This window comes from Gossypium arboreum, chromosome 5, assembly GCF_025698485.1.
Source record: "Gossypium arboreum isolate Shixiya-1 chromosome 5, ASM2569848v2, whole genome shotgun sequence".
Lineage (NCBI taxonomy): Eukaryota > Viridiplantae > Streptophyta > Magnoliopsida > Malvales > Malvaceae > Gossypium > Gossypium arboreum.
In genome coordinates this window covers 43,343,522-43,357,723 of record NC_069074.1, presented here as the reverse complement: position 1 = coordinate 43,357,723, position 14,202 = coordinate 43,343,522, and the positions used below count along the sequence as shown (strand labels likewise).

Genomic DNA, 14,202 nt, shown 5'->3' with positions numbered 1-14,202 from the left:
TTGATTAAATTTAGTTTTCACCAATCATTAATATTATTATTGAATTAGATTATTTTAAGTTGATATATTGTATACATAAATAATTATATTAATCAAATATAAAAATAAATGTATCTTTTTATTTATTTATATTTGTACAATTAAATTAAAATCAAAATTATATATATATATATATATTTATAAACCCCAATTCAAGTTTAATAGGTATAACCAAACCAAAATTCATATGTCAGATTTTACATTAATCCGAAATTCATGTATAAATTTAATATTTATCCTATTTTTAAATGAATCATTTTAATAAATCGATTCAAGGTTAATAAATTTTTATTTAGAAAAATTAAACTGCAATTTAATTCGAATACTTTTAGTATAAAATTGACTAAAATTATTAGGATTTGAATTCTAAATTAAATGTTATTCTTTAATTAATAACTTTATTATAAGAGATATTATTTTTCAAAATAAAATGAATTGAATATATTTAAGCTAAGTTCGGAAAAAAGGCTTAAACTGATGAAATTAATTCTTCGGAAAAAGAACTTAAACTGATGAAATTAATTCAAAATAGTTTAATTATCTATTATATTTTGATTTTAAAAAATTAGAGATATTTTAAATTTTAATAAACAATCTTTTTCAGTTCTTTAGAAGATGAAAATATTAAAAGAAGTGAAAATTCTAAAATAATTTTACAAAATGAAAATATGTAAACTTTAAAAATAATTTTCATTATTCCGATAAAATGCTCTGTAAAAATAAAAATAATTGAACAAGTAAATATATTTTTCCAATAATCTTTTAAATATAAATCTGATGCTTTAGTTTAAATATTTTTAATTTTATTTTTCATATAATAAAACTCAACATTTTTATATCAAAATTTCCAAAAGGTGAGTAATTATCAGTTTTCTTCCTCTCGGCGTACCAAACAAGATTCTTATCATTTTAATTTTTAATTATTTCTTCCCTCAAAATTATCTTCCATTCTTTATTTATTAAATTTGACAAAACGAATTTCCCTGTTTCGGATTTAACAGTTTTTTGGTTCAAAATCGAAAGCGTTCTCCACGATTTATCGAAAACCCTAAGGTCCCAGTTTCGTCAATGCTCTCGCTGTTTATTTCTCCCAATAAATCCATCGCCTCTTTTTCCCTTTAAATCTCCCGTCCTTTCTATCTGTTTCCTTCTCGATCACTTCGATTAAGGTAGGTTCGGTGTCGTTGCATTTTTAGTAATTTGATCTTTTAATTCTTTTTCGCACTTTCTTAATTTTTTTTATCGTAGTTATATCCTGGATATGCTTATATTTTATGACTTCTCTTCAATTTTGTGTTATGCTGACTGGAATTAGGGTTTATCTTTCGTGGATTTCGTTTGTGAATTTAGTGAACTTATGCATGCTAGGTTATTTGAATTCGCTTGTTTTGTTTCTATTTTTAGTTCAGTTAATCTTTATGACCTCAGCTATGTTTCTGTGTTTCGAGCTTTCAAAATTTTAACTATTACTTAACTTCTCAATCGCCGTGTTTATTAGATTATGTGCTTGAATGTTGCGGTCTGCTTCATTGAGGATTTTATTGGGGACAAGGTTTTAATTCTTAGGCGCTTGCTCAAAAAGCTATGTTGTGTTAACGGTTGTCGGCTATGTTTCTTATCTTAAAACGCTAAATAAATGTTGCTTAACTGGAAGAGCTATTAATAATTTTGTAAATTAGGATTGTAACATTCTCAAGCTATATTTCAATATTTTCATTTTCATAAGCTTAAGAAAGTGGGCGTTGTATGTTCATGAAAGTTTGATGTGAGATTATTGCATATTTTCTGAAGCAGTTGTTGAAATACTGTGAATCCCAGATATGTTATGCATTTGTGTATGCAGGAAGGAAAAGTAAAATGAGAGGGAAAGAAGCCAGGAAGAACCTGCTGAGAAGATGCAACTCAAAAGGGAAATTTGAGAATGTTGTTTTCATTGATGTTGATGGTGATAGATTTGAGAATGTCGTCATCATCGATGCTCCTGAGTCTGTGGAGGAAAATTTACAAGGTTCTAGTGGATCAAAGGGAGGCAAGCATTTCTTTTCTCCCAGTGTAATCAGCATCGATGATGATGAAACTGATAAAATAGATGATCCCGAAATTTGTGTTGAACCTGCTGGTGACTTGGACAGTGATGCCTCTTCAAGAAAAAGTTGTCCTGCACCTAACTTCATGAAGAAATCTACAGGATTAGACGATGACGATGACTGCTCGTTCATCAGGGAAAAGAAACCTGCATTCAAACTATCAAAGTGCAAGAAAACATATGCTGGGAAGACTCCTTGTGGAAAACGTTTTGGTTTAAGTCCTGACTCTGAGGATAGCTCATCTGAAAGTGATTGTTCTGATTGTGAAGTTATTGAAGGTTCTATCGGAAAACTTAAAGAACAGTGGGAGAAAGCTTTCCAGAGAAAACGATATAATGTTAGAAACGGTCAATCTGGTTCAGAGGATCAGACGAGTGCCTCAGTATCACGTAATGGTACTCCTGGAGTTGGAGAAAATAGGAGTCAGCAATATGCTGGAACCTCTGCATTCCAGAGTTCAAGTGATTCAAATATTCAGAAACAAAAGTCTCCTGCCTTTGAGACTAATAGTGATAGTTACTTTGATGATACTTGTCTCGATAGGACAGAAAGGCCTTCTGTAGGATCTGAGAAGAAAGTTGGTCATGAAAACTTTTCACAGTCAAAATATAGGCCAACTGCTGAAGCTCAGTTTTCTCATATTGAGGCTGATGTTATATTTGGAAGAGAAAGATTTATGGAAGTTCCTCTTTCAAGGGATAGAAATCAAGAGTTTTCTCGGGCACCCTCAAAATTTGACCCATACCAAAGTGATTTCCAACATGAAAATACAGTTGCGAATGAAAAGGAGAAGCTACAATCCAAAGAACCATTGATGTCAAGTCCTAAATCATCGGAAGACAAACAGGTTGAAAATGATATGAATCCTGTTGACGTTGAAGTTGGAGCTCTTTTTGATGAATCCACTTCTGTTAGGACTCCATTAGATGGAATTCCAGTAACCAGTAGTAAGATTTATTTTGATGGGGACAGTTCTCAGAATGACGAAACTCGAATTCAGCAATCTTTTTCAATAGCCGAGCAATCAAAAATTAATTCTATGCCCAGCAGTGAAAAATGTGATGAAAGTGATGCATTACATGTTCAAGTAGTTGATGCCATAGTTTCTTGTGAAAAGGATATGATTATTGACCGAGAAAAGCTCAAACAGACAGATCAATACAAGCGAGCTGTGGAGGAAGAATGGGCATCTAGGCAGCGAGAGTTAAAAATTCAGGTTTGGCACTTAAACTTTTAGTTCTCTCTTTTGGCTGTTCTCTCAGTTTATTGCTAGGATTTTAGGGAACAAATAATTAATCATTTTAAAACTTGCTTGAAGATGAGGTAATCTGCATTCTACCACTAGTCTTTTATATGGTGGTCTGATCTTTTAGTTGTCAAAAACTGTGTCGATGCAATCGCGTCTTCCTCATCAACTCTTTAACTTCAAAAGCAGTTGCCTTTGTGGTCTTTTTGTCATCCACTGTACCGTTAACTCAGGTTAATTTGTATACATTTTAGTTGTGTTGTGTGTTATCCACAATTAATTTGTTAAAACAAATTTGTCTCTTTTCTGGATAGCTAATATCGGTCTTATTAACAGTTTTATATTTGGTTATTTTGTGTTATTTTAGCGTTTAAACTTGATGAAGTTGGACTACAAATTAGTTCTGCCAATGGCTTGGTCAACTTAAACCTAGGTCTGAAAACATTGATTTGGAAGGTGTTTCTTTTTACATGGAATTATTTTTTATGTTACATAAAATGTAATTCTTTTTTTTTTTTTGGTGAATATTTTTTTGCAGTAAATGGAATATTTGATTGAACTTGTTGCTTCACATGTATCGAACTTCTTTTGCAGGCTGAAGAGGCTCAAAGATTGCGAAAAAGGAAAAAAGCTGAAAGTATGCGTGTATTGGATATGGAGAGACGGCAAAAGCAACGTCTGGATGAAATGAGAGAGACACAAAAGAAGGTAGAGATATCTATCTATAATTTTTCTTATCCCCATTTTACATATTGCTTGTACTTACTTTTTGGCTTTATATTTGATTAGTTATGTCTTAATCTGTTAAATGGTTTCTACTTTAGGATGAGGAAAATATGAACCTAAAGGAACAACTAAGAATGGAAGTAAGGAAGGAGCTTAGTAAATTGGAAATTTCATGCATCGATATGGCCTCATTGCTTCGTAGCTTGGGAATCCCTGTTGGTGGTGGTTCTTATCCCTTGTCCAATGAGGTGAGTGAAATCGGAATAAGTATAATTATTTTGAGTGAATCCTCAGAAGGGTTCGATTGATTCGGATACCTTTTTTTCTCAGTATCCAATGTTATCAAATTAGGTTCTCTGCCCCTATCTTGTTACATCAGTTAAAATAACGAACACGCTGTTGTTTTATTAACTTCTGGTTATGGTTCCTGCTCTGTGTGGCTGTGAGGAGATTCTTCTATGGCTATCTTAAAAATTTAGGTTGTTCACTGACAGATTGATGGCCTTTCACAGATTCATGCAGCTTATAAAAGAGCCTTGCTAAGATTTCATCCTGACCGAGCATCTCAAACTGATATTCGCCAGCAGGTTGAGGCGGAGGAAAAGTTTAAGCTTATTTCTCGCATGAAGGAGAAACTTTTAGCGACTTCATGTCACTGAATGCTAACACAGGTTCAAAAATTGATCCTACAATGCAATTTTTGTTGTTTCATATGCAGCTAGGATTTCACATTTTTGTGTTATTGCATATATTAGAAATTTTTTGCCAGTTCTTATCAGGTGGACTGGTCAAAATTGTAAAGCAGATGTAAATACTTGCAAAGGTATCATAGCTATACGTCTGGACCATCTGGGTATATTTTATCCCGCACTTTGGGATTGTAGTTCTCTCTGATTAATTGTTTCCCAACTGTGTCGTGCATAATATTTGGGTTTTAGGAGGATTGTGAACTTGACTGCTGTGTTTAATCTATACTATAATGTAGAACAGGTTGCCTCAAAAGCTGTTGCTGTATTCCCTAGACTTTGCATTACGGGGAGATCATTGTGTAAGCTTCCACTGCTCGACCATTTATCCTAGATTAACTTGTGGTAGTTTCATATCATATGCATCTTTTCATTTTAAAAGGATACGGCATCTCCTACAGCATGAGTTAAGAGTACTTGCTTGTATATAATTAGTGCAAACCTGCTAGAGATGTTTCAGTTTTGTTACATTTGTTTTTATTTTGTTTGGAGTTGAGTGGAAGGTGTCATTTATCATTGAGGTAAGAAGAAACTTTTCAACCAGACCAAAAGTAATGGTATTCAAGGAGCTTCTTTTTAGACTGAGATTTTCACTCAAACCAAGCGTTTTGCTTTTGGTTGAAATTATTTTATTGTTTTCATTAAAGAATTTAAAATATCATGTTTAAAATGGATATTTTATTTTTTAAACTATTTTTCTGATGGTGTTAAATTTCTCAAAAGTAATTTTTATAAAAAAAATAAAATTTAAAAGCACTTTTTAGTGTTACACATTCATTTTTTTTTTCCTAATTTTTATTTTTTATTTTGAGTGGAGAATTGGAATCCTTACTCATATTGCAATATGCGTTAATATAAGAGTTGGAGCAACATAGATTTGTTTGACCATGAGCGGTTCAGTAGTAAGCCATTATTTAAGTCTGCTTTGGTATCATTTTTGTTTTCTGAAAAAGGGACCAAGAATCAAACTTGGGAGTGGTTTTAATCTCTGCCATTTCACCTGATATTTTGTTAACATATTATTTAACTATTCTTTTGGTAAATTTTGTAAGCCTATACGACTTCGACGGATTGGTGAGTGGGATGTATATTGGGTCCAATGGTGTGGGAATATTCAATCTTTCTTTGCTTAGGTAAAGTGAATGCTCCATGTTTAAGGAACAAAGGACCCTTCAATTAGCATACTTATCCATAGATGGGCATAAATCATAAATCTTTATAAAAGGCTCTAAGGGTCATAGGAAAGATAGAGAAGACAATTGCTTTGGAATCTATTGCCTTTATGTCTTTGATGTTTAAGCAATGCATGATCAAATGGGTAACTGTTCCAATAAAAGACTGGCCATCATTGAATGTGTTTACGGTATTTAATTAATACATGAATTGAATTACTATTAATAGAATTAATTGAAACTGTAAAAGTTTTAATCGTAATTGAATCGAAATTGCTTCAAAAATTTTAATTGATTAAAATTAATTTAATTAGGTTAGGTAATTAATTAAATTAATCGAAAATTTTATATGTTTTCTTTTGTTCAAATAAATTTGAAACATGAAAAGATGATTCTATTGTTGATATTCTATTGTTGATTTTCTTTTGTTTTAATTTAAAAAAAACAAATGGCACAATAATAATATTAATTTAAAATCATCATAATAAATATTACATTAAAAATAGGGCAAATTATACTAATGCTTATTCTAAAATAAGGTTTGTCATATTTTAATTATTTTAAATTTTTTTGTCAATTTAATCACTCTAGTTAAAATAGTTTTACAAATTATTAGTTAATAACTACTATCTTTTAAATATTATATGATATTTCTTCTTTTTCTCTCTCTTGTTGACTACCACTATTGACTAAAATAAATAAAATAAAATAAAATGGATATTATACTCTACTATGTTCCCCCCGGTACCATTGCTGCCATTGTTTCTCCTGCTGATCTCCTCATTCCTCGCCATCAAAATTGTCGCTTGAAAGTTGATCAACAATTTCGATTACCCGCCGGTAAAGGGCTCCGTTTACAATCAGCTTTTATATCTAAACTATGTCTACGATTACTAAGCGGAAATAGCTAAAGAACAACCAACTTACAGGCTACTGGCTTTAGAACTGTTGAAGTTGGCCTACATGCAGGATAAGAAGCAGAAGATCAAGCTGGAAGATCAAGCTGTTGGAATATCTCCGGATGAAGTACGTGCAGCTGTAAAGAAAAAGATCAAACTGCTGTATTATTACCGGATAAAGTATGCATACAACACATGAAGCAGCCAATGAGCTGACTATGTAGCACAAGTTATGCAGATGAAGTATAGAGAAGCAGATCAAGCCATACCTTCAGTATATGAAGTATGCATGCAGATGCTGAAGCACATTATTGCTATCATATTTCATTCTGTTTAGTTACCTTAAATATTGTTTTGTAATTTAGTTTGATTTAAACTAAATAGGTGACACATTTTGATGTAATTAGGTGCTGATAAATTGATAAATCAGCTTGTCAAAGTGTACAAGTAAAGTTTTACAAGTTTCAATGTTACTTATTGGTAGTAGGTAGTTGTTTAGGTGAAAGTTGTTTATGTTGACCAGTTGTAATACTGGTATATGTATTAGCTTTAAGCCTTCATTCAAGTAAATGAAAATTCATTAGAATTTCATCCAAAATACTCTCTCTTTCTTTGCTTTTATTTTGTTTTTCAAGCTCAAAACCTCCTAACTTGAATTTCAAGTTCTCTTCATTCTTTTTCCGAATTTATTACGTTCTTGCTTAAGTTCCAGACTAAGCTTCATACTTCCTCCGGATAAAGTGTCCCAAAACCCCAACAATTGGTATCTAGAGCTGAATTCTTAGTAGACCTGCCATATTTCAATCCTTAGCACCATGTCTTCATCAGAATTCTCACCAGTGCCACCACCAGTGTTCAATGGAGAAGGCTACCACATATGGGTAGTAAAAATAAAGACCTACCTACAAGCATTTGATTTGTGGGAGGTTGTTAACTCAGATGTTGAACCAGCACCTCTTAGAGCCAACCCAACAGTGGCTCAGATCAGACAACATTCAGATGAAAGAACCAAAAGGCACAAAGCCATGTCTTGCATCCAAAATAGTGTGTCTGATGTGATTTTCACAAGAATCATGGCTTGTGAGTCACCAAAGCAGACATGGGATAAGCTGAAGGAGGAGTTCCAAGGGACTGAAAGAACAATGCAGTAACAACTATTGAATTTGAGAAGGGATTTTGAAAACTTGAAGATGAAGGAGGAAGAAACAGTAAAGCAATACTCAGACAGAATCATGGCTGTAGTAAACAGCATAAGGCAACTTGGAAAACAATTTAGTGATGCAAGAATTGTGGAGAAGGTGATCTCAACCTTGCCTGAAAGGTATGAGGCAAAGGTATCATCCTTGAAGACTCAAGAGATTTAACTAGCATCTCATTAATAAAGCTGATCAATGCCCTTTATGCTCAAGAGCAAAGGAGAGCTAGTAGAAAGGAGGAGCATCAAGAAGGTTCCTTCCAAGTCAAAAATAGACCAGTCTCAAGCTCCTCTGCATACAAAGGAAAGGAAACCTGTTCAAGCAAGCCTAGATTAGATGGTGAAAGAAGATATCCACCCTGCTTGCACTGCAAAAGGGTATGTCATCCGGGTGAAGTATGTTGGTTCAGGCCTGATGTGCAGTACAACTTCTGCGACAAGATGGGCCATGCTGAAAAAGTCTGCAGAATCAAAAGCAGATAGAGACCAAATCAAACTCAACAGCCAAGAGCTGAAGCTCAAGTGGCAGAAGAAGAAAGTGATCAAGAAGAACGAGTCTTTGTTGTCTCTTGCTCATCTACCAAAAGAAAAGCCACAGAAGGATGGCTAATTGACAGTGGTTGCACAAAGTACATGAATTTTAATGCCACTATCTTCAAGACAATTGACAGAAGCTTCAAAACAAGGGTGAAGTTTGGAAATGGACACTTCATCAAAGCTGAAGGCAAAGGAGATGTGCTGATAAACACTCCTACAGGTACCAAACTTGTTACAAATGTCTTGTTGGTGCCTGAAACTGATAGAAATTTGCTTAGCATTGCTCAACTGCTTCAAAAAGGATATTCAATAGTATTCAAAGGTAAAGAATGCCTAATTAGTGATTCAAATGGATCCAAGCTTATGTCAGTGACCATGGTTGAAAAAAGTTTTATTGTGAACATGCCACAAAGGTAATCTCCTTAAGGGACGCATCAGGTTAGACCATCGAGTTCAGATTCAGAACCTTTACATCACCGACCCATTATTAATCTTAGTACTCCTAAGCTTAGAGATCATCGTTCACCAAGAGGTGCTACACAATCTGATCCATTGAACCAAAAGAAGCTTGGCACTCGTATTGCAGATTTAGAATCTCAACTGAAGCAAGCACAAGAAGAACTGAAGAATCTCAAAGACCGGTTGGCTTCAGCAGAAGCTGCAAAGAAAGAAGCGCAACAAGAGCTGGAAAATAAGACTAAGAAGCCTAAAGCTCGGGAAACTGTTGAAGTTAACAAGAAGGTTTCTCCGAAAAGAACTCGAGATTCTAAGAAATCTGATTGTAGCATCAAAGATGAAGTCTCTGAAAATTTTGTTACAGATCAAACTGAAGCTGATCAAAATGGTCCTAAAATGGACATTGATGATAAACCAGTCATAGGCACTAGACCATTGGCTGAGATTTATGAAAGAGCTGAAGTAGTTGCTGTTAAACCATGTTGTTTTGAAGAAGCTGAAACTCAACAAGGATGGAAGCAGGCCATGCTCGATGAGATGAACATGATTGACAAGAATCAAACTTGGGATTTAGTTCCAATACTAGCCAACAAGAAGGTTATTGGAGTGAAGAGGGTGTTTTGAGCCAAGCAAAATACTGATGGTAGCTTGAGCAAACTCAAATCAAGGCTGGTTGTAAAGGGATCAGTTAGAACTATACAGCATGCAAGCCCATGAGGAGTATTGAAGTTGGCCTGCATGCAGCATAAGAAGCAACGAAGGAGCAGACCAAGCAACACAAGTCATGCGGATGAAGTGTTGAAGATCAAGCTAGAAGATCAAGCTGCTGGAATATCTCCGGATGAAGTACATGCAGCTGTAAAGAAAAAGATCAAGCTGCTGTATTATTACCGGATAAAGTATGCATATAGCACATGAAGCAGCCAATGAGCTGACTATGTACCACAAGTTATGCAGATAAAGTATAGAGAAGCAAATCAAGCCATACCTTCAGTACATGAAGTATGCATGCAGATGCTGAAGCACATTACTATTATCATATTTCATTCTTTTAGTTACCTTAAATTTTGTTTTGTAATTTAGTTTGATTTAAACTAAATTGGTGACACATTTTGATGTAATTAGGTGCTAATGAATTGATAAATCAACTTGTTAAAGTGTACAAGCAATGTTTTTCAAGTTTCAATGTTACTTAGTGGTAGTAGGTAGTTGTTTAGGTGAAAGTTGTTTATGTTGACCAGCTGTAATACTAGAATATGTATTGGCTTTAAGCCTTCGTTCAAGTAAATGAAATTTCATTAGAATTTCATCCAAAATACTCTCTTTCTTTGCTTTCAATCTGTTTTTCAAGCTCAAAACCTCCTAACTTAAATTTCAAGTTCTCTTCATTCTTTATCCGAATTTATTACGTTCTTGCTTAAGTTTCATATTAAGCTTCATACTTCCTCCGGATAAAGTATCCTAAAACCCTAACAAGAACACAATAAGTCACACTTTTAATAGGTTTTGTAGAGGAAGACAATCCTTATTCCACAGGAAGTCAGATGGAACATATTATTTCGATTTCGCTTGGCAACTGAGAACGATGGATAATTTACAACAGGTTATATAATCTTTTTCTACCTTTGGCCTTTTAGTGTGTTTGCTTCTAGTTCGTTTTTGATGTGTAATATTCAGACAATCAGCAAACAAACATATTAACCTAGTGCAAGAAAATTTGGCTCTCCCATGTTAACCACATAATGTCATACAGAGGAATGTGTTAAGATTTTTTACCTTGCAATAACATGACACAAAGTAACTTCTTTGTTCAGATTGAAGGATGTTCAGTTCAGAATTAATGGATCGAGCAAGATGTATGTAGCGTTTTGGTATCCGGTTGATGGGAATCGATGGTCGGGTCTGGACATTATACCATCAACTTTGATTGGGTTCCATTGGATATTGCTTCAGTTGGTTCTATGCTAATCGATTCTGCACCAAGCAGTGCCCGGGGCACGGCCAGCGCCTTCGCTGGTAGCCTGTAAGTTGGCGGTTCTTTGGCTGCTTCCGCTTGGTAGTTGTAAAGATAGTTTAGATATAAAAGCTGATTGAAAACTGAGCCCTTCACCAGCGGGTAAGCGGGATCATTGAATGATTTTCAGGGAACGATTTTGATGGCGAGGAATGAGAAGATCTGTAAGAGAAACAATGGTGACAATGATATAAGGAAGAAGATGGTAGAAAGTATAATATCCAATTTTTTTTCTTTATTTTAATCAATGGTGGCAGTCAACGGAAGAGACAGAAAGAGAAATATAATTTAATATTTTAAGAAAAATTAGGTGGATAGCTAGTGATTAATGGAAGTAATTAATTAAAGGGATTAAAAGACGAAATTTTTAAGGTAATTAAAATAGGATAAACTTAGTTTACTTTTAAAAATAAAAATATTTTGAAATAAGTAAAAGAAATTTGAAAATAAAAAAAAATTCAAAGAAATAAAGAAGATTAGAGGATGGTTTGGTGTCACGCTGTACCTATTCAAATTTCGTTTTGAGTTTGATGATGAATTCTTTTAGGGCTTCTTTCCTTTATTTTTATTTATTTTTAGTTTAAAAGATATAAATCTATTATGATTTTAAGTCTATTATAATAATTTGTATAAATTCAATTAGTTTTAAATTTATTATTTAATTTTTATATTTTGGGTTTATATAATATATTAGACTTATTTAATATATTGGGTTTGTAATATTTTATTATTAATAATTTTGGTTAATATGTTAATTTGTTTAGTTATTCAGTTTTGAATTAAATTAACCATTAATTGAAATTTCAAAAATCTTTAATTAATTCTCGATTAGATTAAATTAACTGAAATAATTCAATTCGGTTGATTAATTCATCACATTATTTTTTGACCAACTTTTGGGGTGATTTCGATTGGATTTAAGCTATAAAGCTAATAGCATCAAATGTAAAAGTCCGTATATTTTGTTAGTTTAGTATTATATTCAGATGGATTTTTAGTAGGACAACTGACGAATTTGCAACTATCCGGTAATTCCATATAGAATATACGAATGATTTACAGTGGTTAAGCTTGTAGTCATCCGGAGACCAAATACACTTATTTTATGCATTTCGTTGGGAAAACTTTTTTATCCAATTTCATTATTGTGAAGAAATTAAGATTCAAGCATAATGGGTTGATTTGGTGCATAGAAACATGATCGTTAACCAAATAAACAAAGAAGTTGAAAGGTTGAAGCCAAAACACATTGCAGCTTCAACAAATGTTGGTAATTCGAGAAGGTTCCAAATTTATTATAAAAACTAAACTTAATTTTACAACTCAAATCGATGATGGATTTTTCCCCAATCGGGCAAACCTTGAAGTTGTAAAGGGACTCAATTGTCTTTCCCTTTACCCATAATTTCCGTGGCCATGAATAATTACACAACACAAACTTTTTCCACCCACACCAACGGCCCCCCTTCTCCTTTTGTCAATATACTTTTATTTACATGACAGCTTTAGGACACATATCTTTAAATAACTATGAATTAACAGAACTTCAAAATAATATTATATACAAACAATGAAATTAGAAAGATATTCCAATAATAATAAAAAATAAAGCAGCAGTTTAGTTTTCAAGCCAAGAGCCAGAAATCCTTGTGGCGTTTAGTGGTGATCAAATAACCCCCAAGTTTTTTGCTTTTCCTTCTGACTCCAACAGCCATGCAGGTAGCATTTTGGATACAGTATTCCACTACTCCACCTGTCATTCGACTGCCTGCCCACATCATTACCAGACGCCATGTCATCGACTTCTTTTTTTGTCCCAAAACCAGAAGTGCCACTCCTTGTTTTTTAGCTTCTTCCACTATTGTTCGACCTTTCTCTTTCCCCTCCACCACTGCCACCTCTACTTCAACCTAACACTCCAAACCCATAATTAAGTGTATGTCTTTGTGAACAGAACAAGACTAGCATGATTATAGGAACTGTTTTAATTTGTTTTGCTGGTAATATTTCATATTAAAATTAATTAGAATTTGATTTTAACTGGCAAAATAACAAATATATATATATAGGTAAAAAAATCCAACTAGTACTTGACTGACTATTATAGCATTCATTATGTCGCAACCTACCTCAGGTCTCTTCTGTTTGCACATGTTTTTGAGCGAGGAAACAGGTTCACATGCCCTTGGGGCTCTGTTCTTGTCGTGATCTTCATTTGTATTTGGCACTGTATTTTCCAGTTATCAGTTTATCTCCTTATATTCGGAGTAATTCAAGGTAATAATCAAAACAATTTTTGATGTTTAGCATAAAAGGAATAAAAAAAATGGATCAGTTTGGCACCTTGTTTTGAAGGCTTTGTGACATGAAGAAGAACAAGAGTGTCGTGACACTGAACGGTGTGAGAAAGTGCCCATTGTAAAGCTCCCTTTGCTTCGATGCTGGAATCAACCACGATCATGATTTTCCTTCCAATTAAAAACCCAGTTTTTTCTCCATTTCTGGATTTATCTTCCCCAATGTTGCCACTAATTTCATCTTTTTGATCAGTTTTAGAAGAATCCAGATTAGGCTTGGCTTGAATTGGAGGAGACTTCACTCTAACATGAGGCCTAATCCTGTTTAGACAGAAACCTGGCAACCTTGCCCCTGTTCTTCCCATCTCCTAAAATGCCTCACTGCTGCTAGGCTTTCACACCAAATGATTATACATACATATATATATGTTTACTTTATGAACCAAATTTCTAGGTGATGGTTTGGTGCCGTGGGTTTATTTTATTTTTGCAAACTTTGCTTTCTTTTGTTTTGTAATCATGAAAGCAGGTCTTTGGTTTCCTTTCCATTTTCCTTTGTGGGGGCTATTCCTCAACGTGCTTCTCATGAATACTAGGCCCCTCCTTCCTAGCTTGGCCGATCGGATTGGGGTATGAGTGTCCATACATATTTTTAATATATATTCGTTTTTCTTATGTCTTTCATATATTTTGAGAGCCATATCTTCATACCCGAGTTTGGAGACGTGCCGGATTAAACCGAGGGACAGATGTTTCAAAAAAAAAAAACCGAGTAGGGAAAAGTTGGA

At 33.8% G+C, this 14,202-nt stretch overlaps 2 protein-coding genes and 1 long non-coding RNA gene across 5 annotated transcripts; 2 read left to right on the top strand and 1 right to left on the bottom strand.

The window, feature by feature from the left end:
• Window positions 1-885: 885 nt before the first annotated feature.
• On the top strand, window positions 886-5,100 carry LOC108453709 (WEB family protein At5g16730, chloroplastic). 3 transcript variants are annotated; one of them, XM_017751976.2, is made up of 5 exons: window positions 886-1,208; window positions 1,883-3,342; window positions 3,967-4,080; window positions 4,197-4,346; window positions 4,611-5,100. In XM_017751976.2, the coding sequence occupies exons 2-5, from the start codon at window positions 1,897-1,899 to the stop codon at window positions 4,755-4,757; spliced, it is 1,857 nt and encodes a 618-aa protein (XP_017607465.1). In that variant the 5' UTR covers window positions 886-1,208; window positions 1,883-1,896; the 3' UTR covers window positions 4,758-5,100. The 3 variants fall into 3 exon arrangements, with proteins under 3 accessions (XP_017607465.1, XP_052884773.1, XP_052884772.1); XM_053028813.1 differs by having other exon boundaries at window positions 1,858-3,342; XM_053028812.1 differs by lacking the exon at window positions 886-1,208 and adding an exon at window positions 1,216-1,407.
• A 1,541-nt stretch (window positions 5,101-6,641) lies between these two features.
• Window positions 6,642-7,513, top strand: LOC128293184 (uncharacterized). The gene is made up of 2 exons (XR_008283285.1): window positions 6,642-6,856; window positions 6,946-7,513. It is a non-coding gene; the product is annotated as an uncharacterized LOC128293184 (long non-coding RNA).
• Window positions 7,514-12,391: 4,878 nt separating this feature from the next.
• LOC108452466 (universal stress protein PHOS32) lies at window positions 12,392-13,968 on the bottom strand. The gene is made up of 3 exons (XM_017750259.2): window positions 13,461-13,968; window positions 13,247-13,344; window positions 12,392-13,027 (listed from the first exon to the last, which is right to left on the bottom strand). The coding sequence occupies exons 1-3, from the start codon at window positions 13,777-13,779 to the stop codon at window positions 12,743-12,745; spliced, it is 702 nt and encodes a 233-aa protein (XP_017605748.1). The 5' UTR covers window positions 13,780-13,968; the 3' UTR covers window positions 12,392-12,742.
• Window positions 13,969-14,202: the final 234 nt, after the last annotated feature.